We start from the raw sequence: 27,330 nt of genomic DNA on the forward strand, positions 1-27,330 counted from the left end.
TCGTATATCCCTCCCAAAAGTGTTTTCAATGGTTTTCACGAGTGACGTTGACCTTCGGTTTATATAATATCCATGTTCGCTGTATCGGCTGTTTAACTGTGGTGCAAATAGAACCAACTCTGGGAAACATACAATATAAACTGTAGCTTTTTCGGCTTGACAACAAAAGGTATTCTAAAAATAAACTACAATATAATTAATATTTACTCGCGCCAGTGAATTTGTCACGTAATTACACACGACAAGGGGTAATTATGTAAGGCACTGTTTCATTGTTAGATATTAGATATAGCTGTATAGCGATGTAAGATTCCAAGAATTTCAAATCGATTAAATAATGTTGGCGCATCGTCACTGTTTAGTTAACTATGATTAATTAGAGTTAACTGTTTCCTCAATGTTAAAATTGTTAGTTTACTGTAATAAGTTCAGTGAATCTAGAATAACCCCTCGAGATTACTAGAATAGGTAGAAAAATAAAACGCACAACGCATTCAGAGCTGCCGAACAGTGTGGAGTATTGTGTTATTATTGTTGTAAACTAGAAATTCAACAAAAGGAATTGCTTGGAAAAGTAAGTTTGAATTACTGTCACTATGGAAGGCAATGGCAATGATGAAGAGAATGGCGTTAGCGACGTTGTCGTCATCATTTTAAAAACACCATGCAATCAGCCACTCCGTCATATTACTTAATTCATCTCAATAGTTCTCAAGGATCAACTCTGGGAGTTTTAGACAAAATTCACATCAATTCGTGGTTGAGTCTGGCTTCTCCATTCCCTTATAATGTTTTGGTTAGAAAGACCGTGTTTAGGAAATACGCTGTCGACTGTCGTCGTTGCGGATTGAACTCAAACTGCAGTGTAGGAAAAACTTATTTATTCCATACGCACCTTAAATCGCATACATTAACAATCAACTGACTTTTTATCTTTGAACCTTTTAAAAACGTAGAACACAATTTTTTATCATGACATTTATCCCTCAATCTGACAGCCTTTCTTTTTTTCTTAGGGATGTCTTCCTTTGCTAGTGATGTGTGTGAAAAAACCATTCACCACACGTGAACAATGTATACCGACCAGAATTGAACTGCACCGCATCCTTCCATGTTTCTTTTATTGATTTAATGTATTATTTAGGTATAATTAGTAAAAAAAATAGTGTGGAAAAGTTTATAGATAACTCATACAGGTATGAGAGAGAGAGAGAGAGAAAGAGAGAGAGAGAGAGTATTCTTTATTGTCTTCGATCGACAATATTATAAAAAAGTACAATCGGCGGTCTTATCGCTAATAGCGGTCTCTTCCAGACAAGCATCAGGTGGACAAGATGCTGATGCTGCTGAAAATCTTGAAGCTGAGTTTAAGATCTATGAGCTGAAAGCCTAAGAATTATTGGAAAGGATTGAGAGAATTCCCTGATGAGAAATTGTATAGAAGAGCCCCCATCAATAGTCTTAATATTGTGTCTATAAGTGACGGAAATCACTCGCTCTCTCCATGCACGTTAGCCTCTGAATGGCTATAAAAAAAAACATCTATGGCATCGCTCTGCTTGTGTAACGATTCATGAAATTTTAACGGTGTAGTAAACAAAGAGCTGTATGCGCAAACACTGATTAATTATTCTACTGGTTACACCTCACTCATTACGCAGGTTAAAACATTTAACAAGTACTCGGAGAAGATCTTGCTCGGTAGACCGACTGGCGTGTCGTTTTCCTGGAATGCACGAGATTTCTTGAATTTATTTTTGTATGAGTCATTTGTAGTAAAATGTTGTGTGTACAGGGCGTTACGTAATGCTCTTGATTAAAAAAATAATCCGATATACACGAAAAAAGCTCGGCCGATGATCTGTTGAGGGTCGAGGAAGTCCGCTGGACAGGTCGCTGTGGTGAGGCTTGGGAAGGCCTATGTTTGGCAGCGGCTTTTAAATAGATAGAAAGAGAAGAAAGGAAAAATTTCGAAAAAAAAATTGTTTTTTTTTATTGCTTAGATGGCGGGACGAGCTCACAGCCTACCTGATGTTATGTGATTACTGGAGCCCATAGGCATCTACAACGTAAATATGTCACCCACCTTGAGATATAAGTTCTAAGGTATCAGTATAGCTACAACGGCTGCCCCACACTTCAAACCGAAACGCATTATAGCTTCACGGCAGAAATAGGCGGGGTGGTGGTACCTTCCCGTGCGGACTCACAAGAGGTCCTATCGCCAGTAAGAACCATTAAGAATGAAGAATATTTGAATGAGATCCTAAAGTCAGATAGTAAGTATGAACCAGCAATTGAAAGTAGGGGGAAACTATGATCTTCCGTTTCGTACTTTGGCCTTTGACTTCACACGACACCTATATAGTTTTTACCGCCATAACTACAGTACATAAAAAATTTGTTACATTTTCGTAAAAATCTCATAAGTTTATGCCCTAATATAGTTAATGGTCTAGTAACTCATAAGAGAACAGATGAGAACAAATCCATTGTTATGTTACTTAAGTTTCAGTTCTTCAGAAGTATTTCGAAATAGCTCGAATTGTATCACTATTATTTATTTCGAAATAACTCGAATCGTATCACTTGCCAAGAACAGAACAAGATATCTAGGTTACTCAAAGATATATATTGTACTAGCTTTTTCCGCGACTCCGTCCGCGTGGAATAGTTACTTTGGCATAACGCTAAATTTTACCCCCCACTTCATTTACGTAGAAAGTGAAAATATTTTCAAACATGCTTCATTGGTGCTCCACCACTTGTATCGGTCTTACCGTGATATTATATAGCCTATAGCCTTCCTCAGTAAATGGGCTATCTAACACTGAAACAATTTTTCAGATCGGACCAGTAACTGTAGTTCCTGAGATTAACGCGTTCAAACAAACAAACTCTTCAGCTTTATAATATTAGTATAGATATATTGTATGAAATATATTGTACAACTCACCGTTATTCCAAGTCAGCTAACGATTTATCTGAAAAGTAAATAACAGTAATAAATATCAAACGGAACAATTAATTAATTTCTTTCTTCTTTATATTCTATTGATACTGGGTCACGATATTAGAGCAAAGCTATAAAATTATTGTATTGTTATCGGATGCGATGATGCGTGCGTAAATTGTCAAGATGTTAAGACGTCTTGAAATCGATGAAAACGAATACAAATTTTACAAAAAAAAGACGTGTGGCACTCGGAGACTGCCGCGGTAAAGCTATTGCATAGCATTTTTTATCAACTTATGCAATTATAAATCGACAATAATAATTTAATATTAAAACAACAATAAATCAAGATCCGGCGAGAAACTCAGTGGGCTAACTTTCAATGAATCTGCTACATTGTGAGTATTCCATTTTGACAGCGCACTCACCAGATGCGCTACATGGGATAGAGACACGCCTTTGGATGCTAGTTCTAGCTCTCATTCGCCCAGAATCAACGGTTTAGCTATTTTATTTTTAATGCCACTCCAATGATTGAATGAGTAGTAATAAAATTCTTCGACTATGCGATAGAAAATGGCACGCCCAACGCATTGTAATGTGATATAATTTTCTATTTTACAATTCCGTTCATCGCCGATAGATGGCGCTTGACGCAAAAGCTCAATCGTGCTATCGTTGTGTTACCCACGAAATTATATCACATATTTTGATAGTACACAAATAGGTGTTTAGACTTCTTACTTTAAACACTACACAAGCGCAACGTGTGAATGTGTTGAACGCGAGCTACATAGTAGGCGTAGTGAGGGGTGGAAGGTTTTTTTCGTTACGGAATTTCACGATTCCGCTCTCAAGCCGCGCTCAAGGCCCCGCGATAAAATCTGTGCAATAGCTTAAAGCAATACACCTTTCTTATTTTTTTAGGGTAGAAGGATTACTGGTGACCCGGAGGCCTTTCCAGTTTCACCAAGACAGGTGGGCGAGCAAAGGCTCCACAGGAGGGGTGGAATTTGCTAGCAGCTGTCCGAGCGCCTCCGAAGGAGACCTAACAACTCAAGAGCAGCTGCTTCGCGAATGAATCTACTACCGGATCGGAATCGCGACCCGCTAAGAAGATCCGGCAAGAAACTCAGCGAGCTGATGCATGGGTTAGGTTGCACGTCGAACTCTACAATTATACTAATTTAAGCTTGTTATAATTGAGAATTTTGATAATATTTTGAGAACTCAATAAATAAATGAACTGTATACAACATTTTTCATTTGCACATCTTTCATAAGATTGTGTAACATTATTTATGTACAATATTTTATCGAAGCAAATCATTTAATGCTTTCAGTAATACTAGCGTTTGGTTACCCTTTTCTTAACTATCAATCTCACTTTACAAGCTTTAAGGGATCAGACAAAAAATCATAATATAGACTCGTAATTCCATTGCTGTGTAATAGAATATGAAACGAAAAAAATATTGCATAGTTGTCATAGAATTCATATTTCGGGTTAATAACTTCTGTTAACACAATTAAAGAAAGTACATTAATTAATGCTTTACGTCCTCTCGTAGAAGAGTGAATATTCGAGAGACAGCGATCAGCCTAATTAAAACGAAGCCGGCTGGCTGGAGATCAAAGGGAAGACGTACTGACCGAAAATGTCACTGGATCTTATCATACAAATTAATTAACATGCGATATTACTACTGTTCAACTATTTTCATAAGGTTTTTATAACACGTATATTAATAGGAGGTTTTGTTTAATAGCTACGAGGGCTAGACGAATTGATACTGGATTTTAAGTGACAGAGCGAAAGCCAATTGAAACAAAAAAATCACTTCTGATCATTATTAGAACAGCTTGCTGTCGTATCTTTGATTACTTCGCGGAATGTTTAATACATTCGTAGCTTGCAACAGGTACCAAAAGTATTAAGGAATCGTGATGAGAATCAACCATGTTACTGTTATTAACCGTTGGCTCCTTAAAAACATTTTTAACAGCCTAGGCCTGTTGTGGTTGTCCGTAATCTATGATGCATTGCATTATACCGTAGTATTCACTTAATCACATCCTCGGCTTACATAACTTTAAGTTTTACTATCTCTATCTCATGCTCATTTTTATGTACTGGCATATAAAAAGAATAAAGTAGCCAAAATACACTAAAACCTGAAAGAAAACAACCGCATTGTGCTAGTTTCATTGTATCTTCTAAATACTGTAAATACTATATACTCTAAATAACTGTAAACACTAAATACTCTAAATAATTACTGCAATTGTTGATAGAGTTGAATTTTTTTGCCTTTTTTTATTCAGGTCGGGGGCCGAACCTCTTACGAGGTCCCTACGCCTAGGGGGCGCGCATGGTATGCTGGATTGACTAGTCCGCAGATATTGGGAGCGAAACGCGGACCCAAGGGATGAAATTTAGAATCCTAAAAATACGTTCACCAAGTACATATATTATGATGACGTTTACCTCGAAATATTATATTTTTTTTTATGATTTCCCATCGTTCATCACAGCTTTCACATCTTTGTGAATTATCAAAGAAATTCGAACCACACTATAATAATATTACAGAACCTCGTTTGATATTCGCTAATGGAATTACTGTACCCAAATATTTTAACAAGACATCACCGCAGCTGTTTGAAGTACGAATTTCCCAACATCAAAAAATGTCCTTTGAGAATTATACAAGTTTTCCTGGAATCGTGATGCCATTAATTAGGATTCCGTTGAACGATGACGGGCGCGCTCGTTATAACAAACGTAGATAATATAGCGTTACACTGGATATTCCCATTAGTATGCTAAAACTGAGTTCGGTCACTAATACGCTGTGTCGTGTTGATGAGCGAAGCGGGGAATACATTTTTCACTACCTATTACTGGCGGTAGGACCTCTATTACTGGTGGTAGGACCTCTATTACTGGTGGTAGGACCTCTACCACCAGTAATAGAGGTCCTACCACCAGTACTCACAAGAGGTCCTACCATCAGTAGCATCGGGAAAACATTGAATCGAAACATTGAATTTGAAGTCGTCGTGGCCTAAAGGATAAGACGTCCGGTACATTTGTATGAAGCGATGCACCGGTGTTCGAATCCCGCAGGCGGGTACCAATTTTTCTAATGAAATACGTGTTCAACAAATGTTAACGATTGACTTCCACGGTGAAGGAATAACATCGTGTAATAAAAATGAAACCCTCAAAATTATAATTTGCGTAATTACTGGTGGTAGGACCTCTTGGGAGTCCACACGGGTAGGTACCACCACCCCGCTTATTTCCGCCGTGAAGCAGTAATGCGTTTCGGTTCGAAGGGTGGGGTAGCCGTTGTAACTATACTGAGACCTTAGAACTTATATCTCGAGGTGGGTGGCGCATTTACGTTGTAGATGTCTATGGGTTCCAGTAACCACTTAACATCAGGTAGGCTGTGAGCTCGTCCACCGATATATGCAATAAAAAAAATAAAAAAAAAACATTCGTGTGAAGTACAGATTTATTTGCTATTTGTCTGACTGAATATATAAAAAAGTATGTCAGTCTCTGGTAACTCAGTGAAAAGTAATTTGGAGCCGGATGACCGTGAATGATTTGTTTTCAGTTATTTACTTTTGCTAAAATAAAAAAATAAAATTTCTGTTATTAAGAAAACTTAATTTTATTTACTTTATGTATTTTTCATTTATAACACTTCATGTAAAATTTACATTGGCGGACTTAATTCCTAAGGCATTGTCTACCAGTCAACCAAAGGTAGTGTAATTTTGTTAATCGGAAAAAAAATCAAAAGGGAAATCTATGTTTTAATAAAAACGGAGACAGATAGTTGGTAAATTCCGGGAAAGTGACTTTTTAAATAAAAGTGGACGATTTCAAGGTGTATCTGTAAATCTAATGCTAAACCCACTTTCTGTCAGAATATCGAATTGTAATAACCTCGTCTGAGGCAGATATCTACAGGGTGTTGGCACTTAATAAGTATCCCTCACTTACGTATAAAATTATAACAATTACAAGACACCAATAACCCTGAAAATATGTTCCGCTACCTCTTATGAATAAACCACAAGCGAAGACGAAAAGACCAACGGGTGTTGCCAGCAATTACACTCGCTTCTAATGGAACAGCGTAGAGATTGGTGAAATTATTGCAAACTTCACCTAGCCATTCGTTTTTATGGTTCTCGGCTCGATTTTTAATGGGGTCCCATAACCTGTTATTGTTGTTGGAGTCGGGGAACATTATAAACTTTGGTGTTTCGAAAGTTGGATTAGGGATCTCGCATTGGGATTACTGGATAGTTTTGTAGCAGGCTACAACAAGTAACAGCAAGTCTTATCAGACTAATAGCAAATGAGTTTAAAGTATTTTGTTTAATGAATACAAGCATCAACAAAGCGCTTCATGCTTGTTATCCTGCAGTTTTCATATCATTACCTTAATGCCTAGCTTAATTGTTCCATCAATTCCTATCTTTGATACCAGGCCTACCTACAAGCTGTGATGACATCGAGCAGACGCTGATATAACTAATGTTCCACCATTATTGGCAATCGTGATTCTTTTGCATTTGCTGTTTTTTGGCTAAAATAGAGACGTGTCGCGACAAAGTGACCACTCAGTGGAGCGGCTTATGGTGTAGGGCATGATTGTGGGTCCAAGACCGCGCGGCAGATCACCGTTACGATGGACCGACCAAATAACAGTAGCTATAGATGGTCCTGTTGACGAGTGCACAAGAAAGACCGCGACACGCGAGCAATGACAACGTCTTGTGCAGAGCACCACCATCCAAACTAATGACCACGACCACTCCGCCAAGAGTGAAAACGACTAAGTATAGATTTGTTAGGACTACAAGCGAAATAAAATTTCAACAGGCATTGATTTACCCTCCCTCAGAGTAATAACCGGCCGTGTTTTGAGAGACGAACATTATGTTCATCCGTTAAGTGGAGAACAAGAGTATCCCACTTGGACTTCCTCAATCTACTTCTACTCGTCATATACATCATCATCCGCATTAATATCTGGGTTCTCTAATTTCAAGCTGAATGCCGAATTGCCTCCGAGGTGACCACGCTGATCAGGCGTGGGGACGTGGAAGTCCGGAGATACCCAGTAACCGTATCTCCTGCGCTTCTTCCATTGACTTCAGTGAAATGCTAGACTATGTTGTGGTATTCATGAGCTTCCAGTAACCAGTCAACCAGTTGTACAGGTCGTCGGACGGTCATAGTTGATGAAAAATTAAAACATCAGTAAGCTCATTGAAGCTCCTCTTCAATTTTGATTGTTTTCATATCCGCCAGATAAAGAAACCGACGGGGATAATTGTAAACAGCCCCTGTAACCTAAAGCAATCCAATCCCCTTACGATTCTATTGTGTACCTTGGAGATAAGGGCTCGTTGATGTGGGCATATGTTTATGACGACTCCGTAATGTTACGTAGGCATATGTAATGTAATGAAGTTATTCATTGTTTGATACAACTTAACGATTTTTTTCGGGTGATTTTGCGATGTATTATTACTTTATCTAGTTGAAGAAAGGAAACTCCCAAATAATACGCATGAACTATTTGGACATCCCGATGGGTGGTTTTGAATATCCAAAAGCTGTTAAAGCTGTAAAGAATATAACTGACACGTTGAGTTATTGTCTGAAGATGGGTGACGGCATTCAGTGTCTATGGACTCCTGTAACCACTGGAGATTGAATGGGTGCGACTAGTTCTGCTTAACCAGAAGAACAAAAAATATAGACAGTATTATTGTTATTATTCTAAAATAAAACTTTAGACGTATTTATGAGCAGTTTACTAATCCATCTATTATAGCAGTAGAAAAGTAAAGTTTATGCTTTCACAAAAGCGTATCCCATTTTCTGCATTATTAAAATTCAAGTTTGGCTCGCTCTAGAATATTCTTCCAAAATGAAAGAGAACTCTGCTGAAACATAATTCTTCTAGCTGTAAGCTCTTTTCCAATGTTCAGGTATCGCTGTTCTTTATCGAATTTTGGCCAAATCACGTTTCCAGAATTATCTGGAGTTGGATTACTAAAAACAATTATAATTTATTTATCTCGTTATCGTAATTATCGGAGACAAATGTAAAGTTAAATCACCATCCACATTCATCAACATACGAGGTTGCTTCTATTGTAAATATTACATTAATGGCCGTCTAACCAGTTAATTTAAAACTATAGGTAATGTTTGAATACTTTGCGACAAATCACACTTGGGACTCTTATCCATTAGGCTTCGAAGTCGCTTGTGAAAAATCAAACCAGTATCAGTACTTACAATAATTAATTAATTAATCAATCTGATTTATGCAACGTTCATCTATAATAGCATTAAATGAAAGTCGAATATAACTTACCCAAATTTAGCGAAGTTCGTCAACAAGGCACAGAAATTATTTATAATCTTGAACGACGTACTATTCTTATCTAAAGTCAAATTAAATCGTTTTCCGTCGAACAAGTACATCAGATCATCTCTATGAGCTGACCCGTATAGGCCATAACGCTCAGCGCCTAGTCTTGAATAATAATTCCTCTCTGTATACGGTGAAAAGATGTAATAGAACCGATTCTTGTGAGCACTTTGAGGAAACTTGTTTATAAATCTATAAACATCATAAGCATAGTTCGCGTCGGTGTAGTAGTAAACGAATTCTTTGATAGTATCCAAATTGATTGGTCTGTCGCCGAAGTAGTATCTGTAGATCAAACGAGATAATTCTAGAACTTTTGTTGGGGCTCTTATGTTGCTTATTTTACGAGGCACCAAAAGTTCCTGATATAAAGGATAATATTTCAGGACTCTATCCTGAAGCTGAGCCACATTGTAAATACCTTCTATATTCGTGTGCCCTACTATTAGATCGACGTCTTGTTGGATTTTACCTTGAGAGAGTAGCACCTCGGGATCTTCAGTCAAAAAATGATCATCACCGAAATCTTTCTCCACGACTGGGGTGAAATAGAATAATTTTATAACACTTTCAGCGATGCTCTCCGTTATTATTACATTAGGATGTTGGATGAATAGCTTTTCAGCGGGCACACACCGTAGATAATCCAAAAGTTCAGTGGTATTAGCCGTGTCTAAGCCCAATCGTTTTCCTAACACCAAAGCCCTCATTTTAGATTCAAACGGTCTTAATGGGTCATTATAGAATGAATCACTCATTACAATAGCCCGCTTAAATAAGCCTTTGGATAAGGGAGACAAAGTATGCAAAGCCACAGAAGCACCACCAGCGCTTTGTCCAAAAATCGTGACTTGATCTGGGTTCCCACCAAAATGGGCAATGTTACTTTTTACCCAACGCAGTGCAGCAACCTGGTCTTTCATTCCAGCATTACCTGGAACTTCTTTAGTTTCTGTACATAAAAACCCCAAAGCGCCAAGCCTATAGTTGAATGTCACGACGACTACGTCATATCTTATTAAAAAGTCTGGTCCATAATCGTCGACATCACCAGAGCCTGATTTATATCCACCGCCGTATATGAAAAACATAACCGGTAGTTGCTCTTTGGGTTTGAGGTCTGGACTGTATACGTTGATAAAAAGACAGTCTTCACTCCCGGGGACCAGTTTGGTCGACAAAGTCTCCGTCTGAATGCATTTCGGACCATGACGTGTGGCGTCCCTGACGTTTTTCCAGGATATTGGCGGTTGAGGAGCCTAAGAACAATGGGCCGTGAATAAGTTTGTGCAATCAAGTTTCAATTCATTTGGAACTACTTACTTCATTAACTCGCAATATGTTGTGTTCGTGTTATCTCGCAAGTGTAACTTGTCTAGTAATAACCTATGGGATTGCTATACAACAAGATACGCTGTATAACTCCCCCTCCTAGGCTCTACGTCAAAGTTTTTTTGACAGAGCACAAAAATTTCTATGTGTATAAATATTTTAAACGTTATTTTCTAAATTTACAAATGAGTCACAAGAAAGGATGATGTGACTGGAAGTTAATACGTTTTCTAAGTATCACAAATTATATGATTAAATTGAAAAAATCAATCTTTAAGATTTAATAAAATTGGCTATATTTAATTTAAGGCGCGACGATCACTGAGTAGCCGATGTCATTTTATGATAATCCTGCGCATTGGTATTTAGATAGTCAACTACATATTTCGAATTTGAATTTGAAAATGTATTCTGCTTTATATTCATTCTTTCTGGAAAATTAATTTGAAACAAAATTAGCCATTGATGATGCGCGAGTAATTTTGACAAAACGAGTAATTTCCGTAGACAAATGCCAGATTCCACTAGTGAATTATAGAGGCTGAAAACAATTTCATACCACAAATCTTAAATTTCCAAGAGGTGGCGCCGCATAAGGTATTCCTTTGAAACTGTAATATTTCTTGTCTCCCGTTGAAGCCTCCAACAATTCACCTCTCAACCATCCTTCGGTTATTTTAACTTTCACCAATTCCACACCACTCAACTAAAACCATGTCACAATAAAATTGATTATTGTAAATACATTAAATGGTACGTAAGTGTTGATTAGCTTTTGTGATGTCAACAACATTCGACCATACGTGTGTGGTTTATCAGTAGTGTTTTAGCATTGGGGAAAAACTGTTTCTACTACTTTGCCTATTACTGCCACGAAGAGTCATGGATTAAGGCTCAGAGGGGGGAGCGGTAAACATAAAAAAATGTAAGAAGACATTTATCATAGCTGACCACTATCTGGGAGGATAAGCTGCTGGTAACAGATAAGATATACGGAAGAAGGCCCAGAGGCAGAAGTCCATTGCGCTGGACGGACCAGATGTGCTTCAGTCTCAAGTCCACGCTGCTATCCACACAGCCGAGGATAGGCAGGAATGGCGCAGGTAATCCAGAAGAAAGTTGTTAGAGGAGGCCACGATCCTCAGCATTGAGGATTATCGACGCAAGGAGGAGGAATCTACCTATCTATATATCAGCCCACAGACGTCCAATGCTGGACATAAGCCTCCTCCAAGCTTCACCACAGCGATCGGTCCTGCGTTGACCACCTATGATAATACGGACTCGAAATCATGTAGGTTGTATACTCATCATCAATACAAAGACAAAAAAAATAACGCCGACAGTTGAAATTATCTTTCAGCTTACAGCCAGTTTACTGGTGGTAGAACCTCTTGTGAGTACGCATGGGTAAGTACGACCACCCTGCCTATTTCTACCGTGAAGCAGTAATGCGTTTCGGTTTGAGGGGTGGGGTAGCCATTGTAACTATACTGAGACCTTAGAACTTATATCTCGTTGTGGATGTCTATGGACTCCAGTAACCACTTAACACTAGGTGACCTATGAGCTCGTCCACCCGCCTAAGCAATAAAAAAAAAATTGCCTTTGACGGCATGGAGGTAGAGAGAGTCGACGTCCTGATGGAACCTCAGTGATCTTAGACGTTTCTAACATTAGGAGCAACCACAACTTCTGGCTGATCTGGCCCTGCTTGAAATTGGAAAGGTCTCCGAGCCCCAAGCCTCACCATCCCAAATAAAATACCCACATCAAATATTTCAGAATTTTCTTCATTACCGTAGGTTGTTCTAAACCGAATTTATCTGTATAGATTAGTACATTAACTGTAAAAGTATTAAATCTAAATTCCACTTACCAGTCCAAACATTAAATAAAACAGTAACATGGTACACTTGAACAACGATTTTTTTAAATAATTTCGTTGAATCAGCTGTGTCAGAGACAGGTCTTTATTTAGTTAGCTAGATAGAAATAATGCTATAAAAGAATTCTATGAGACTGTTAAAACATTATGGCTCTACACTTTCGAGGTCACAGCTGATAAACCTATTTAAATTTGCTTAATGTGAATATATTATTATTATTTACTGGTGGTAGGACCTCTTGTGAGTCCGCGCGGATAGGTACCACCGCCCTGCTTATTTCTGCCGTGAAGCAGTAATGCGTTTCGGTTTGAAGGGTGGGGTAGCCGTTGTAACTATACTGAGATTTTAGAACTTGTATCTCAAGGTGGGTGGCGCGTCTACGTTGTAGATGTCTATGGGCTCCAGTAACCACTTAACATCAGGTGGGCTGTGAGCTCGTCCACCCATCTACGCAATAAAAAAAAAAAAAAAAAAAAAAAAAAACGTTACATTGTGTATTTGTATGTATAATAATATGTAATAGGTCGGGGAAAAAGTATTTTCGCATTATAGTATAAAATATCTTTGGCTATACTATTTGTATCTGGCTGGTTTTGGTATCATTAAAAGTTTAAATTTTAAAGAAGATAATTCTAAATTCAAATTAGGAAAATGTGTGATTTTTGTTTATTTTTCGTACTGTCAATATGAGTGAATTTAATGAAGAAATTCAATACATTTTAAAATTTTACTACAGAAAAGCTAAAAATGCAACGCAAGTCGCAAAAAAATTGCGTTGTTTGTGGACCTAGTGGAGCGTCTGAGAGTAGCACAAATTTGATTTAAGCGTTTTCAATCCGGAATTTTTTATGTCAAAGATGCACGCCATTTTTTAAAAAGTGGAGCAAGTCAAGATCAAGATCAGTATCAGTTACGACGTAGCTGAAGAGCTGGAAATTGACCACAAAACAGCTTTGGTGCATTTGAAAAAAACTGGGTACACAAAAGTGCTCAATATTTGGGTACCTCACGAGCTCACTGAAAGAAACCTAATGAACCGTGTACTCATTTGTGATTCTTTATTACGACGTAATGAAACCGAAACATTTTTGAAGAAGCTGATAACTTGTGATGAAAAGTAGATCACGTACGAGAAGAACGTGCGAAAAAGGTCAAAGGCCAGTCAGGTTTCACAGACTGTGGCGAAACCCGGGTTAACCCGCAACAAGGTGATGCTATGTGTGTGGTGGGATTGAAAGGGCATTATTCATTATGAGCTGTTATCACCGGGCAGGACCATGGATTCTGAACTCTACTGCGAACAACTGATGAGATTAAAGCAAGAAGTTGAGAGAAAGCGGTCGGAATAATAAGTGGTGTGGTTTTTCATCATGATAACGCTAGACCTCACACATATTTAGCCACTCAGCAAAAATTAAGAAAGTTTGGCTGGGAGGTGTTAATGCATCTGTCGTATAGTCCTGACCTTGCACCTTCAGATTTCCACCTGTTTCGGTCTCTTCAGAATTCTTTAGGCAGTGTCAGGTTAACATCACGAGAGGACTGCCAAAACCAATTGTCGCGGTATTTTGATTAGAAGCCAAAATTTCTATAGCAATGGGATCATGTTCCTACCTATAAGATGGCAAACAGTTATCGAATAAAATGGTACATACCTACTTTAATTAAATGTAAATAAACTATATTAAAAAAAGTTGTGAATTTTCTTAAAAAATGCGAAGAAACTTTTCCCCAACCTTTTATATATGTGCATATATATGTATGAATATGTGTATTCGTGTGTATGTGTCGTTTCCAAATGATTATTTTCCACCTGATGGCTTTCTGGAAGAGATCGCTCTTAGCGAGAAGACCGCCAATTGTCCTTTTTTTGTATTTAATGTTTTGCATTTAATTTTTTTGTTGGTGTACAATAAATAATGCTCTCTCTCTCTATATTTCTGAACAGTTTACTATTACCAAGCTTACTATTAGGAGATAGAAATCTACTGTGATTTTCAGTGTTGTAACATTTGTGAGGTGGCATACCTGTTGTGAAATATTTAGCCCAATATTAAAAACAACTACATAATTAACACTGGCTTACATTATGTTTTAAAAAACAAGATACTACATAGACAGCCTCAAATCGAACATCGAAACCAAACTAGCAGATACCAGAAACGTTCAATCTTACTATGATGCGCTAGAAATAGCTATAACAAAAAGTTTAACTAGCAAAAACAATACAAAAAAAGAAAAACGACACAAAATATTTAGCGAAGAAACACTAGCCTTAATTAACAAACGCAGTGAATTAACTCTAAGAAAGAATAAAGATGCTGATACAAAGAAAGAACTAAGCAAATTATATAAGGAAACTAGCAAAGCGATTAAAAGAGACTATAGTAAGCACAGGCAAAGGATAATAACAGAAAATTTAAATAAATTCCGAAGCACAAAGAGAGCATTTAAAGAATTAAACTTAAGAAAAACTTGAATACAAAAACTAGAAGGCCAACATAAAGAAATTACAACAAGACAAGAAATCGTACAGAAGGCAACTTCTTTCTACCAAGAATTATACAAAAACAAAAATAAAACCATCAAGGAAGCCAACGATTCACACAACTGTTATAACACGGAAACAATTAGACCGATAGAAGAAAAAGATACATACGCGCAGCTGAAGCATCTGAAATCAGATAAAAGTCCTGGTCCCGACGCAATAACCAATGAAGCTCTGAAAATAGGCGCACCAGTTTTACTTAAGCCTCTCACAGAATTATTCAATCTCATACTAGAAGCTGAAATCGTACCAATCCAATGGTGCACGTCGGACATCATATTACTGTATAAAAAAGGAAAACCCCTCGATATCAACAACTATAGACCAATTAGCTTACTGGCAAATATATACAAAATCTTCTCATCTATAATTCTTAAACGCATAACACAAGAGATTGAAAAGGCACAACCAATAGAACAAGCTGGCTTTCGTTCTGGGTAAACTTAACTTGTTCTAGTGCGCTTTAGCGCACTAGAACAAGTTATAGAAAAATACGAAGAGTTTAATAAGCCACTCTATCTAGGTTTTATCGACTACAGCAAAGCCTTTGACAGCATAAGCCACAACTCTATATGGAAATCACTAAAGAAATTAAACATAAATTCGAAATATATAAATATTATAAAATATATATACAACAACAGCATAAGTTATGTGAAGCTAGAATCTAGAGGTGATGCAATTAATATTGAAAGAGGAGTCAGACAGGGGGACCCCCTGTCACCTAAGCTGTTTATCGCGGTTCTAGAAGATTTATTTCGAAACACAGACTGGAAAAATAGAGGTATAAAAATAAACAACAGGTATCTAAGCCATCTCAGATTTGCGGACGACATAGTTATGCTGTCTGAAACAGCAAATGAATTACAAGATATGCTCCGCTCTCTTGTTCAAGCGAGCTCACAAGTAGGATTAGAGATGAATGCTACAAAAACCAAAATCATGACAAACAGCATAGAACGACCCATAAATGTAAAAGGAAAAACTATAGAATATGTCTACAGTTACATCTACCTAGGCAAACAAATATCATTTTCAAAAACGCACAATGAAGACGAAATTGAAAGAAGAACAAACATAGCCTGGAAGAAATTTTGGTCACTCAGAGAAATTTTAAAAGGAGACTACTCAATAAACCTTAAGAAAACTGTATTAGACACCTGTATACTGCCTTGTCTACTGTATGGCTGCCAAACTTGGGTATACACGACAAGAGCAAAACAAAGAATTACAACAACACAAAGAGCTATGGAGAGAAGTATCCTAAATATAAGAAAAATTCAAAAAGTCAGGAGCAAAGTAATAAGACAGAAAACAAAGATAACAGATGCCCTCACACAAGCTCTAAAATTGAAATGGCAGTGGGCAGGTCACGTATTGAGATACACAGACACCAGGTGGACAGTCAACACTACAATCTGGAAAGGGCCAATTGGCAAAAGAAGGGTAGGGAGACCGAAAAGACGATGGGCTGACGACATAACCGAAATAATAGGAAAGGACTGGCAAACGATCGGCAAGGACAGAGATCAGTGGAAAGGACTGGAGGAGGCCTTCACCCGAGGAGGGGTCCATATCCAATAACAAAAATTAACTCGTACTAACATTTAGACAATAAGCATTAATAACTAACTAAACACTAACAAATAAATACCACATTTCAAATGAAAGAAGTGCAGGATAAGGAAATACAGGCTTTTTTATTTTATTTTTATTTTACATTATGTTTTTGTCTTTTTCGATCGTATTGAAATGGACTAAAAGATCGAACCATTTTTATCTACTAATAATATTTATCTTTAAAGTATATAGTTAGTGTTACATATTTATTTGCGCTGTTCTTAAAATCACAGATTCGCCTATGGATAAACTGATCAAATTTATTTGTTTTTTGATAAATTTTTTCTTTATCTAAGTACCGGTCATCTTGGCAAAATCAACGGCTAAGGCATTGGAGTCATTTATTAAAAAAAAAATCAAGCATACGTCATTCTTTAAGACTGACATACAACTCAATTCTAGAACGTGTATAAAATTGTGACACTGTACTCTCTTCTTTGTCATACCAAAATACACACAAAACGTATGTGTAATAAATGCCAATTTAATGTGAAACAGGACTCTTCCCTTAACACAAAGGATCCGCCTTTAACCTTGAATGCGATATAATTTTTCACAAAGACAACATTTTTCACAAAGACAATATTTTTCATGTAAATATTCAGTATTGAGAGTTAAGGTAATGTGTTTGATACTGTTTTGTGATAAAACCAGTAAGCGTCCGAAAGGCCGCTAATTGGTGGTAAATTTACTGGTGGTAGGACCTCTTGGGAGTCCGCACGGGTAGGTACCACCACCCCGCCTATTTCCGCCGTGAAGCAGTAATGCGTTTCGGTTCGAAGGGTGGGGTAGCCGTTGTAACTATACTGAGACCTTAGAACTTGTATCTCGAGGTGGGTGGCGCATTTACGTTGTAGATGTCTATGGGCTCCAGTAACCACTTAACACCAGGTGGGCTGTGAGCTCGTCCATCCATCTAAGCAATAAAAAAAATAAATAAATAAATAAAATTGTGAAACAAAATAACAAACGAGAAATTAAACCACAAAATTAATTTAATTTGTTTGTTGTTTATCGGTTTCGTAAGGACAGCAGTATACGGTCCGCTTGATGGTGATTGGGTACCGTCATGGACATCAGCGATGCCAGGGGTAGAGACAAGCCGCTGCCTACCCCTAAGTACTCTCCGCAAGCCTCGCTTGAAGAAGCACTTGTTATACTGGTCAGAAAATCGTAGAGGGGAGCTCATTCCAAACCAAGATGGTACGTGGCAAAAATAATATCTGATGGAGTGGAAGCGCACTGGAACGCAGCATCTTACAATCTTCAAACGGGGATTGAAGAGAGAAATGTTATAGCGCTCTAAAAAAATCGTGAAGGAGCTTATTCCAGCTAAGGTACTTGAAACATATCAATGGAAACACACTGTGTAAATTGGTTTCAAAAAATAGGAACGAACTCTGCGCTTGTGGCGGATGGAATTATCTCAAATTATTCTCTGAAACCTTCTCCCCTACAAAATATCATTTACAAATTAGAAAGATATCGAGAAGTCTTCCAGCGTAGAATCCGTAGAATCAAGGGCTCCAACCGATTCCAGAGATCCGGATTATCAAACAATCCTAACGGCTCACTTCGCTATGAAGTCAATTGAAAGCTTCTGGTATTTGTACTTAGCTAAATATCGGTTTATCTTTCTGTCAAAGTTAATGTTCCGATCTGTTCAGATCAAAATAACATGACTTGAACACACGCAAGACGTCGTCGACCGCGTAACGACGTGTGGAAATGACACGGCAATTATCTTACGGTGCCTGCCTCTCGAGCTATGGAACGCGACTACCAACATTAGTCGAAATTCATGCGGCATAATAGGCATGACAGAATGCCTATAATGCCACGTGATTATGAACGGTATATGCAATAATCAGAAAGGCCAGAATATCTGGGGATATTAACCATAAATTTTCCTGAAAGAATACACAATCTTAAGCCATCCGGTTAACCGGTGGTGGTTAATCCTAACGTTGGGTCACTATCCACACTGGGATATTGGTAATTAAAAGATCGAATAGGAAAATTGGCGAAGACTACGAACGGATAACAGGGAAGTGGTACCGGAGTCTTGAATCGGTTAAATATATAGATGGTTCAACAGGTTCACGGTACGCCTGATTTTACGTGACTACCGGAAACCACCTTGTGACGTCAGGGTGAAGTCTAATTGTATTGTATAACAACTGACTCACCCTTCAAACCGGAACCCATGACCGCTTCGCAAAAATAGGCAGGGTAGAGGTAGACATCCGTGCCGGCTTACACTACGCCTCATCAACATAATCTTTTGATTAATAGCATGCAGGTGTCACGTCCTTCAGCCCTAATATTGCCAGCAGGAAGCCATTGACTGCGTCACTACTCTCGAAGCTGTCAAGCGTATATGACCGCGACATATTATATTTTCGATTAATTCAAGGCCTTATTAATAAATAATCTGTAAAATTTTTGGTATCTTTATTTACCATTGTTTAACTAACATATTATATACCGTGAATAGCGAGGAAAGTAAATTTGAAACCTTGGACAAATATTCGATACGCATATTATATTGCGCTCTACAGAGTGAAGAGTTTGATAGTGTTTGTTCACAGTTAGTATCCAATGTAGGTACATTATGATTTTAATTGGTTTTAGTTGTGACTGCGTGGAATATTGGAATACTGTTTCGGCACCAACTAAAACGCACTCTGTGAACTCGGAATTTGGAAGCTTTGGAACACATACATAAGCGAAAGCTTGTTCGTGGAGCAAAATTAGTCCCCTTTATTATGTCACTGGAGGTTACTGGTGGTAAGGCGTCTTGTGCGTCCGCACGGGTGGGTATCACCACCCTGCCTATTTCTGTCGTGAAGCAGTAATGCGTTTCGGTTCGAAGGACGGGGCAGCCGTTGTACCGTTAAAAGTGAGACCTTCGAGCTCATGTTGGGTGGCGGCATCTACGTTGTAGATGTCTACGGGCTCCGGTAGTCACTTAACATCAAGTGGCATCACTCGTACCAGCATAACATTATTAACATCCACTTGAGACTTTGTATTAATGCCTCGGGACAGCTAAGTGGCATCTCTAGTGGTCGCATTCAAACAATATCTAGTTAAGTTATTACGACCGCCCTCACGTATCACTGACAGTCCAAATATTACCAATCTACTACTAACCGAATTGAAGTGCAGCCGAAATAATAAACTAGTACTCAATTAACGAAACCATAAAATATAATATTATCATTACAGCTGTGTATATATACCTTAATTAGTCCCATTGATTTTCGATGAAAAATATTTGGCAACAGAATAAATTAAGATGTTATTGAAAATTTATATTTGCAAGTGAATATCTTAAAGTCTTAAAGTATTTATAAGTAGCGTAGAACGTAAGCGTTTGACAAATCTTCAGAATCAGTGCACTAGCAAAGAAGCGAAGATGAAACTGTTTTTGGTCCTAGTGTCACTGGTTTGGTAAGTATTATTAATAATTCGGCCGTATTATGAAACAGACACGACTAGAGCCCACCATTTGTTTTTACTTTTAAACTTTTAAAGGGAAACAATTCTCTCATACGTTATTTTAGCTGATCTAATAACTTTTGCATTAGACGTCTTCAGCTCTAACACTAGGAGCAGACTTAGGGACCCCGGTAACCGTACTCGTCGGACTCAACAAAGAGGTTGACGTGCAACCTAATCCATGCATCAGCCCGCTGAGTTTCTCGCCGGATCTTCTCAGCGGGTTGCGATTCCGATCCGGTAGTAGATTATTCATACGCGAAGCAGTTGCTCTTAAGTTGTTAGGTCTCCTTAGGGCACTCGGGCAGCTGTTAGCAAATCCCACCCCTCCTGGCCAAACCTTTGCTCGCCCACCTATCCTGGTAAACTGAAAAGGCCTCCAGGACACCAGTAACCTTTAAATAATAATAAAAAATTGCCAACTTTAACCGTTTCCGCAGTGCACGCAGCGGAAGCTCTCAATATGAAAAAAAAACCGATTTTGAATCATTATTTATTAGTACTCCGCTCGTATTGGTCTTAGCGTGATGTTATATAGCCTATAGCCTGCCTCAATAAATGGGCTAACACTGAAAGAATTTGTCAAATCGAACAAATTATATTATGAGATTAGCGTGCTCATCCAAACAAACAAACTCTTCAGCTTTATAATATTAGAATAGTAAGGGATATGTTTAATTATCATAGCACTTGAATTACCTAAATTTTACTAGTGGTATGATTTACATTAAGATCGCTCGGATAGATATCTCCACCTTGCTTGTTTCTGCTGCGAAAAACTCGAACAATAAATTTTCAATTTGAAAAAGGGACCACACAATATATTCCTTATAAAATACGATAATATCTTAAATAATCGGGAATTAACTAAGCTTTTTCTACAATCAAATACGTAACTAGGCTAATTGAGGAGAAATGATAATGATGAAATTTTCAGAGTAACACATAACTACGCCATAGAAATAAGCGTGACCAAGGGATACTAGAAGGCGAAGAGTTAGCAAATGAGGTCGATGGTAGTACATTATATAGCTTCAAGGGAATCCCATACGCCCAGCCCCCTGTGGGTAACTTGAGGTTTAAGGTATGTTGAATTAATTATTTTACGTGCAAACAGCCAACTTAATTTAATTCTTGAGGCATGAGGTAGGATCCTCGACATTTTTTGACACTTGCCTGGACTGCTCTGGATTTATATTTTAAGTTACTTTTTCTAGTGATAAAGTCGAATACCGCGGACTTTGGCTTTATATGTGTAGGTCCATACCAATGTTTTTTTTTTTTACATGCCACGTTAACTGGTCCCGTGATAAGTCCGTAAAGAACTTGTGTTACAGGTACCAGATAACGGAAATAAATATAAAATTGTTATTATACACATACACATACTTAATATACATCCATAACCCTAGAAAAGACATTTATATTTATCATACAAATATCTTCCCTTGGCGGGATTCGAACCCGCGACCCCCGTTTGTAGTGACCATGTCACTTACCACTACACCAGACGGCCGTTAGATTTCAATTTGATTTCAATCTGACACCAAATTCATCATTAGCTGTCTTCAATAGTCATCATAATTTTCGCCACCTTATCCCACTAGGTAGGGTCGGCACAGCTAATTTTTCTCTTCCATTCTCTTCTACCAGCCGTCATCTCAACACCCACTCCTCTCTCTCTCCTATCGTCATTCACACACTCCATTCATGTCTTCCTCGGTCGACCTCTTCCCCAGTTTGTCTTCAATAATAACGTATTGATAATAAGTAATTTAATTAAAATTCGTCATGGCGTCGTGTCGCGTCGCATCGCGAGAGCATCGGTATCGCAGGATCCGACTGATGCATGACCACGACCACTCTGTCAAGAGTGTACGAGTAGGAAGAAGAAATTAAAATTCTGATACATCATTATCCCAACAGGCTCCTCAACCTGTATCTTCGTGGGAGGGTTTAAAAAACGCCACTCGGCATGGTGCCGTTTGTCCGCAGTTTGATATTTTAACAAATCAGATCATACCAGGAGATGAAGATTGTCTCTTCTTAAACATTTACACTCCGGACTTGAACCCAGCCACTCCTCTGCCGGTAATGTTCTTCATCCACGGCGGAGGCTACGTCAGTGGATCCGGAAATGACGATTTCTTTGGACCCGATTTCATAGTCCGGAAGAATGTTATATTAGTCACAATAAATTACAGATTGGGTGACTTGGGATTTTTGACTTTAGACACGGAAGAAGTACCAGGAAACGCCGGTTTGAAAGATCAAGTATTGGCCTTAAAGTGGGTCAATGAGACCATTGCGCATTTTGGCGGTGATCCGAAACTGATTACGATTATTGGACAAAGTGCCGGTGCAGCATCCGTTCTCTATCATCTAGGATCATCTCTGACCAAAGGACTCTTTAACAGAGCGATCGCTTTGAGTGGTGTACCAACGTGCGATTTTAACTATTCATACAAACCTATCAAACGTCCGTATATTTTAGCCAAGCTACTCGGCAACGACACAACCGATCCTGCAATTGCTCTGGAGTTCCTACAAAGCGTAAACGTTCAGCTTTTGATTCAACCTGACGTATCTTTATTAGCCACCGAATCAGTATCGACAGGCAATATCTTCCGCTCGTACTACTTCCTGCCGGTTGTCGAGAAAGATTTCGGAACCGAGCAATACCTAACAAAAAACTATCTAGAACTAATTCAAAACGGTAGCTTCCATGATGTGGATGTATACTTAGGTAGTACAAATCTGGAAACGGCCGTAGTAGCTTCCAATATCGATGCTCTAATTCAAGAAATAATTAAAAATCCACAGTTGATCGTTCCACGTGAAATTCTAAATCAAGTTACTCCTGATGTCAGTTTGGAGATCGCAGATTCACTGCTTCAGAATTATTACGGCGACAAACGGTTGACAGTGGAAAATATTCAAGAATATTTAACGTACACCTCAGAAACTTATTTTACAGCCGCAATAAGGCGTTTCGCTGATTTAATCGCTAAAGTATCTTCCAAAGTATACTTCTACAAATTTGAAAGCTTCTCGTCCAGAAACTACTACGGGCAGGCCGCTGTTCCATTCGGCTTTTACGCTGCGAGTCATTTAGATGACTTGATGTATTTTATGTACCCTAAGTCCTTGAATATGACCGTTGATGTGAACAGCACCGAATTCAAGATGGTTGATCTGACGACAAACGTTATCACGAATTTCGTAAAACACGGGTATGAATGAATTGGTATACTAAACTTAGATAAAACAATAAAGTTGTAAATAGCCTTTTCAACATCAGAAGACAGAAGCTGCAGCCGTTTTGTAGTTCAAACCGGGACGCTTGATTGTCTCAGATGCAGACTTTTAAATCTATCCTTCTAAACCTAAATTCAGACATTCTAAATAATATTTTATACTGACATAAATCAGTTCTTGGCTCTTATGATGTTTGATGACCTAACCACTGCGTCCCGTGAGGAATGAAATAGATGTCTCAAATAAGGGTTATCCTACTCTTCAAACTGGAGCTCATGACTGCCTCGAACCCGCTATTTCTGCACTTCAAGGCTATGCAGTACCTATCCTTGCAGTCTAGCAAGTAACTGTTTATATTTGCCTTATTTTTGCCTGTTTATATTTGCCTATATTACCCGAGACACAGTTTTACCGAATAAGCAACTAAAAGGTGTACAATCAGAATACTTAAATATTATATTATACTCGTAATAGGTATGTTTAACTCCTCAATTTTCCACAGAACTCCAACTCCTGATAACAGTTTGGGATTGATTTGGCCCGTTTACGACACGACCAATAAGGCATATGTGACCATTTCAAACGACACTCTAATACCTGGCTCCGATCCAGATAGCTCCGGCACGGCATTCCGAATCGGGCTCTTCGAGAAAACTGGCATTAACTACTAGTCTTCAACATTTTTACTAAATTAAAACTAAAAATAAAATAGTCTGCTGCCAAATACTATAAGACAAACTAATATCCTTACATCGTCCTTGTGTCGACAATCCTCCGTGTTGATAATCTTGATTAAGTATATATGGCAATCCAAACTATTGTAGTACCTGTTTAATTAACTTATTTAAGACTAGAGCGTACGCCTCTGGTAGTGTGCTGTGCTGATACTACCTCGCGAGGCGCCATTGAAGATTAGATTATAGTAAATTCAATTTCCTAACTTAGCAGTGGAAAGAGTTGGAGGAGGCCTTTGCTGAAAGGCACTCCGAGACGAGAGACATTTTGTTTTATAAGTGTAGATTTTACTTTTATATTTTGTTTTCATATAATATACTGGTTTTCTTTTTAGACTACTTAAAATTGTTACTTTAAAATGTTAAATGTTCGAGAAATAAAGACATTCTTATTATTAAAATCGATTTCCTAAAATAAAGCGACCTATAGCTGAGCCTAAGTTTATGTTAGGCAAAAATTATAATTTTAACCAAAACCGGCTGAGTTTGAATTCTGATTTAGTTTGAATTCAGTAATTGTGCCTCGTCTAAAGACCAATCATTTATAATTATTTATTTCAAGGTTTTTATCTCGTTGTAATAATTCGTCCGGAAAACAATATAGTAATAGATAACGGGAATTGGGTTTAGAATTGGCGATGTCATTACTAATATCCATAACGCTTACCTTCCAAGCCGTGCTCTTGACTTGGCGTCTGTTCCTATTTAAACTAAGATAAATATTTCACATTCGAAATAAAAGTGTCATCTCTTAAATTACAACGATATTTTTTAATTAATAAATTTCTATTATTTTGATGATCGAGAGAGAGGAAATTAAAATACAAACAATGTTAACTTGTAACTTAATTATGAGCTGGTTTCCATATCCCGACATTCGTGTGCCATGTCTAGTTTGTGACCTCGAACAACTAATTAAAATTTTAAATGGTCCTTTTTGTATATCGAAATTAGTTGCTTACAAAAAAAACATAAACAAACCAACGTCATGCGAATTAATCTTATCAACTTCTAGGACTGGAGATTAAAAGTAATCAAATAGCAAAGTCCACAAAATATTAACAAACACGAAATAGGCATAATAATTTGGTAATTTGTTGTTTATAGCGCCGTTTCTTTTTTTTGTGGAATCATAAAACTTAGTAATCCCTTCATTTAACAGATTGCTTGCTTCTTGGTGGGTGCGTTTTTCCTGAAGTGACATATTAGACACACGATCTCGACCCCGTCCGGGCCGTGAGTTCTAGCTGCTTGTAAAACGTATTACAAGTTTACAAGTGATATACCAATGAGCTAAAAGCTCAACCTAAGTTTAGGGCTGAAAGTGGTTTGGTTGAGCATTTCTACTATTGATTTAAATAGTATAATGATAGGATGATGTTGTCACTGTCGCGCTTTTGTAGTGCATCCACAATGTTTGCGACATCTCACACCGATGACTTCTTTGCAATAATGCGGAAGAGAAGTGCATCGTTATTGCGTCGAGTTCGTGACAGTGGCAACAGTCTTTTAAGAATCATATCGAGCAAGATCGAGGGACTGCTGATCAATAGCCTTTGCAGTAGGCACTTGGAAGGAGAAAAAAAAAAAGGTATAAAATTTATATAATGATAGTTATGTGTTAGATTTTTTTTTAAAGTTACTAACATAGATTATAAGTAATTATTACTAACAAAATGTTATGGTTTAAAAAAAAAAAGAAACAGAAATAAAGTGTTAATAATAATAATAATAATAATAAACTGTGTGTACTTTATAAAGAAAGAACTGGACTCCAATGTAGTAATCCATTGCCATACTAATGCCCAAATCCATACCTATTAATAATAAAATGTGAAAGTGTGTTTACCGTTCTTTCAACGGAGAAACTGAGCGATATAATTTTTTTAAAGTTATAGTTTTAGGTCAAGAGAATGACATGACCCGTGCGGACCTGGTTAAGAATAGTTCCGCCATCTTACCAACCCAGGGGTGTCGTAAAAGGCGCCATTGGGATTTAAGCGCATACATCCAGGGCCCTACCCGAGTGGTAGCGGGCAATGGGTTAGGGTTGTCGCATCAGGAACGGGTGCGACGTAAAAAGTGAGTTCGTGAGGTAAGAATGAAGAATGCTAGTTGGAATGTAGAGACAAATAATTGGAAGGGCAAGGAAAATAGCGGATGTATGTAAGAAACGAAGCCTAAATGTGGCATGTTTGCAAGAGAAGAAGTGGAAAGGATCACGAGCTAGACAAATCGGAGAAGGATATAAATTCTTATATAGTGAGAGCGAAAGCACTCCATACTTTCTTCCGTTGGCATTCTACTAAAGAGTGAGTTGCAAAATGTGTGACGGATGTAAGACGAGTGAATGATAGGCCGATGCTAGTGAAAATAGTGAAAGATGATTTGATTATTAATGTTGTTAGTGTCCAGTGTTAGCCCCACAATCTAGATGTGATAGAAGACGAAAGAGAAGAGAAAAGAGGAGTGCATGCGGCAGAGATGGGAATGTTGAGATGGATGAGTGGAATGACAAGAATGGACAAGATAAGGAATGAGTATATCAGAGGAAGTGTTAAAGTAGCCTCAGTGATTGATAAATTAAAAAGCAGACGGTTAGCGTGGTACGTAACGCATAAAGACGAGATGCATGTGACTAGGAGATGTATGGAAATGGTAGTCGGTGGAAGAGCTCGACTGAAGAAGACATGGATGGAGTGTGTGAATGAGAGAAAGAGAAGTGAGTGTTCGGCTGATTCGTTCGAGATGACGGCTGATAGAGGAGAATGGAATAGAAAAACTCGCTTTGCCGACCTCACCTAGTGGGATAATGTGAAAACAAAGAAGAAGAAGAAGAAGAAGAGAACAACAAGATTTACCTTTTGTCCCGAAAATGCATCTTATTCCCTCGTGAAACTGATAATCTTACAGTACAGTACGGGCGAAGAAGCAAGAAACAACTAGTAGTTAATATTAAAGAATGCCACAACAAATGAATGTTTATTGCTCATAGTAATTACTATATAAATTA

General features: G+C 37.9%; 3 protein-coding genes across 5 annotated transcripts in view; 1 reads left to right on the top strand and 2 right to left on the bottom strand.

Moving 5' to 3' along the window:
- Positions 1 to 27,330, bottom strand: part of gogo (thrombospondin-1 like protein golden goal) — a 253,296-nt gene that overhangs the window by 156,938 nt on the left and 69,028 nt on the right. For all 3 annotated transcript variants that reach the window (XM_089737383.1, XM_089737382.1, XM_089737381.1), the window contains exon 3: positions 2,957 to 2,984. The gene's annotated coding sequence lies outside the window, so the exon portion shown is untranslated. The remainder of the gene's footprint in view (positions 1 to 2,956; positions 2,985 to 27,330) is intronic.
- cce-1 (carboxyl/cholinesterase 1) lies at positions 8,792 to 12,784 on the bottom strand. The gene is made up of 4 exons (XM_028173620.2): positions 12,644 to 12,784; positions 11,324 to 11,470; positions 9,376 to 10,691; positions 8,792 to 9,047 (listed from the first exon to the last, which is right to left on the bottom strand). Exons 1-4 carry the CDS (start codon positions 12,671 to 12,673, stop codon positions 8,882 to 8,884), a joined length of 1,659 nt encoding a protein of 552 aa, XP_028029421.2. The 5' UTR covers positions 12,674 to 12,784; the 3' UTR covers positions 8,792 to 8,881.
- Positions 13,340 to 23,939, top strand: LOC114252016 (juvenile hormone esterase). The gene is given in 5 exon segments (XM_089737642.1): positions 13,340 to 13,343; positions 15,146 to 15,638; positions 21,263 to 21,294; positions 21,297 to 21,409; positions 22,252 to 23,939. Coding segments are annotated over 5 exon segments (1,959 nt in total). The 3' UTR covers positions 23,569 to 23,939.

This window comes from Bombyx mandarina, chromosome 23 (assembly GCF_030267445.1).
Source record: "Bombyx mandarina strain Sakado chromosome 23, ASM3026744v2".
In the NCBI taxonomy this organism is placed as follows: Eukaryota; Metazoa; Arthropoda; class Insecta; order Lepidoptera; family Bombycidae; genus Bombyx; species Bombyx mandarina.

Coding starts and splice junctions, on each gene's coding strand:
- cce-1 (XM_028173620.2), bottom strand. CDS start 12,673: ATGTTACTGTTTTATTTAATGTTTGGACTG. Junction 11,471..12,643: donor TTTATTTAATGTTTGGACTG/GTAAGTGGAATT, acceptor ACATGGTTTTAG/TTGAGTGGTGTGGAATTGGT. Junction 10,692..11,323: donor TTGGAAATTTAAGATTTGTG/GTATGAAATTGT, acceptor CATTGTTCTTAG/GCTCCTCAACCGCCAATATC.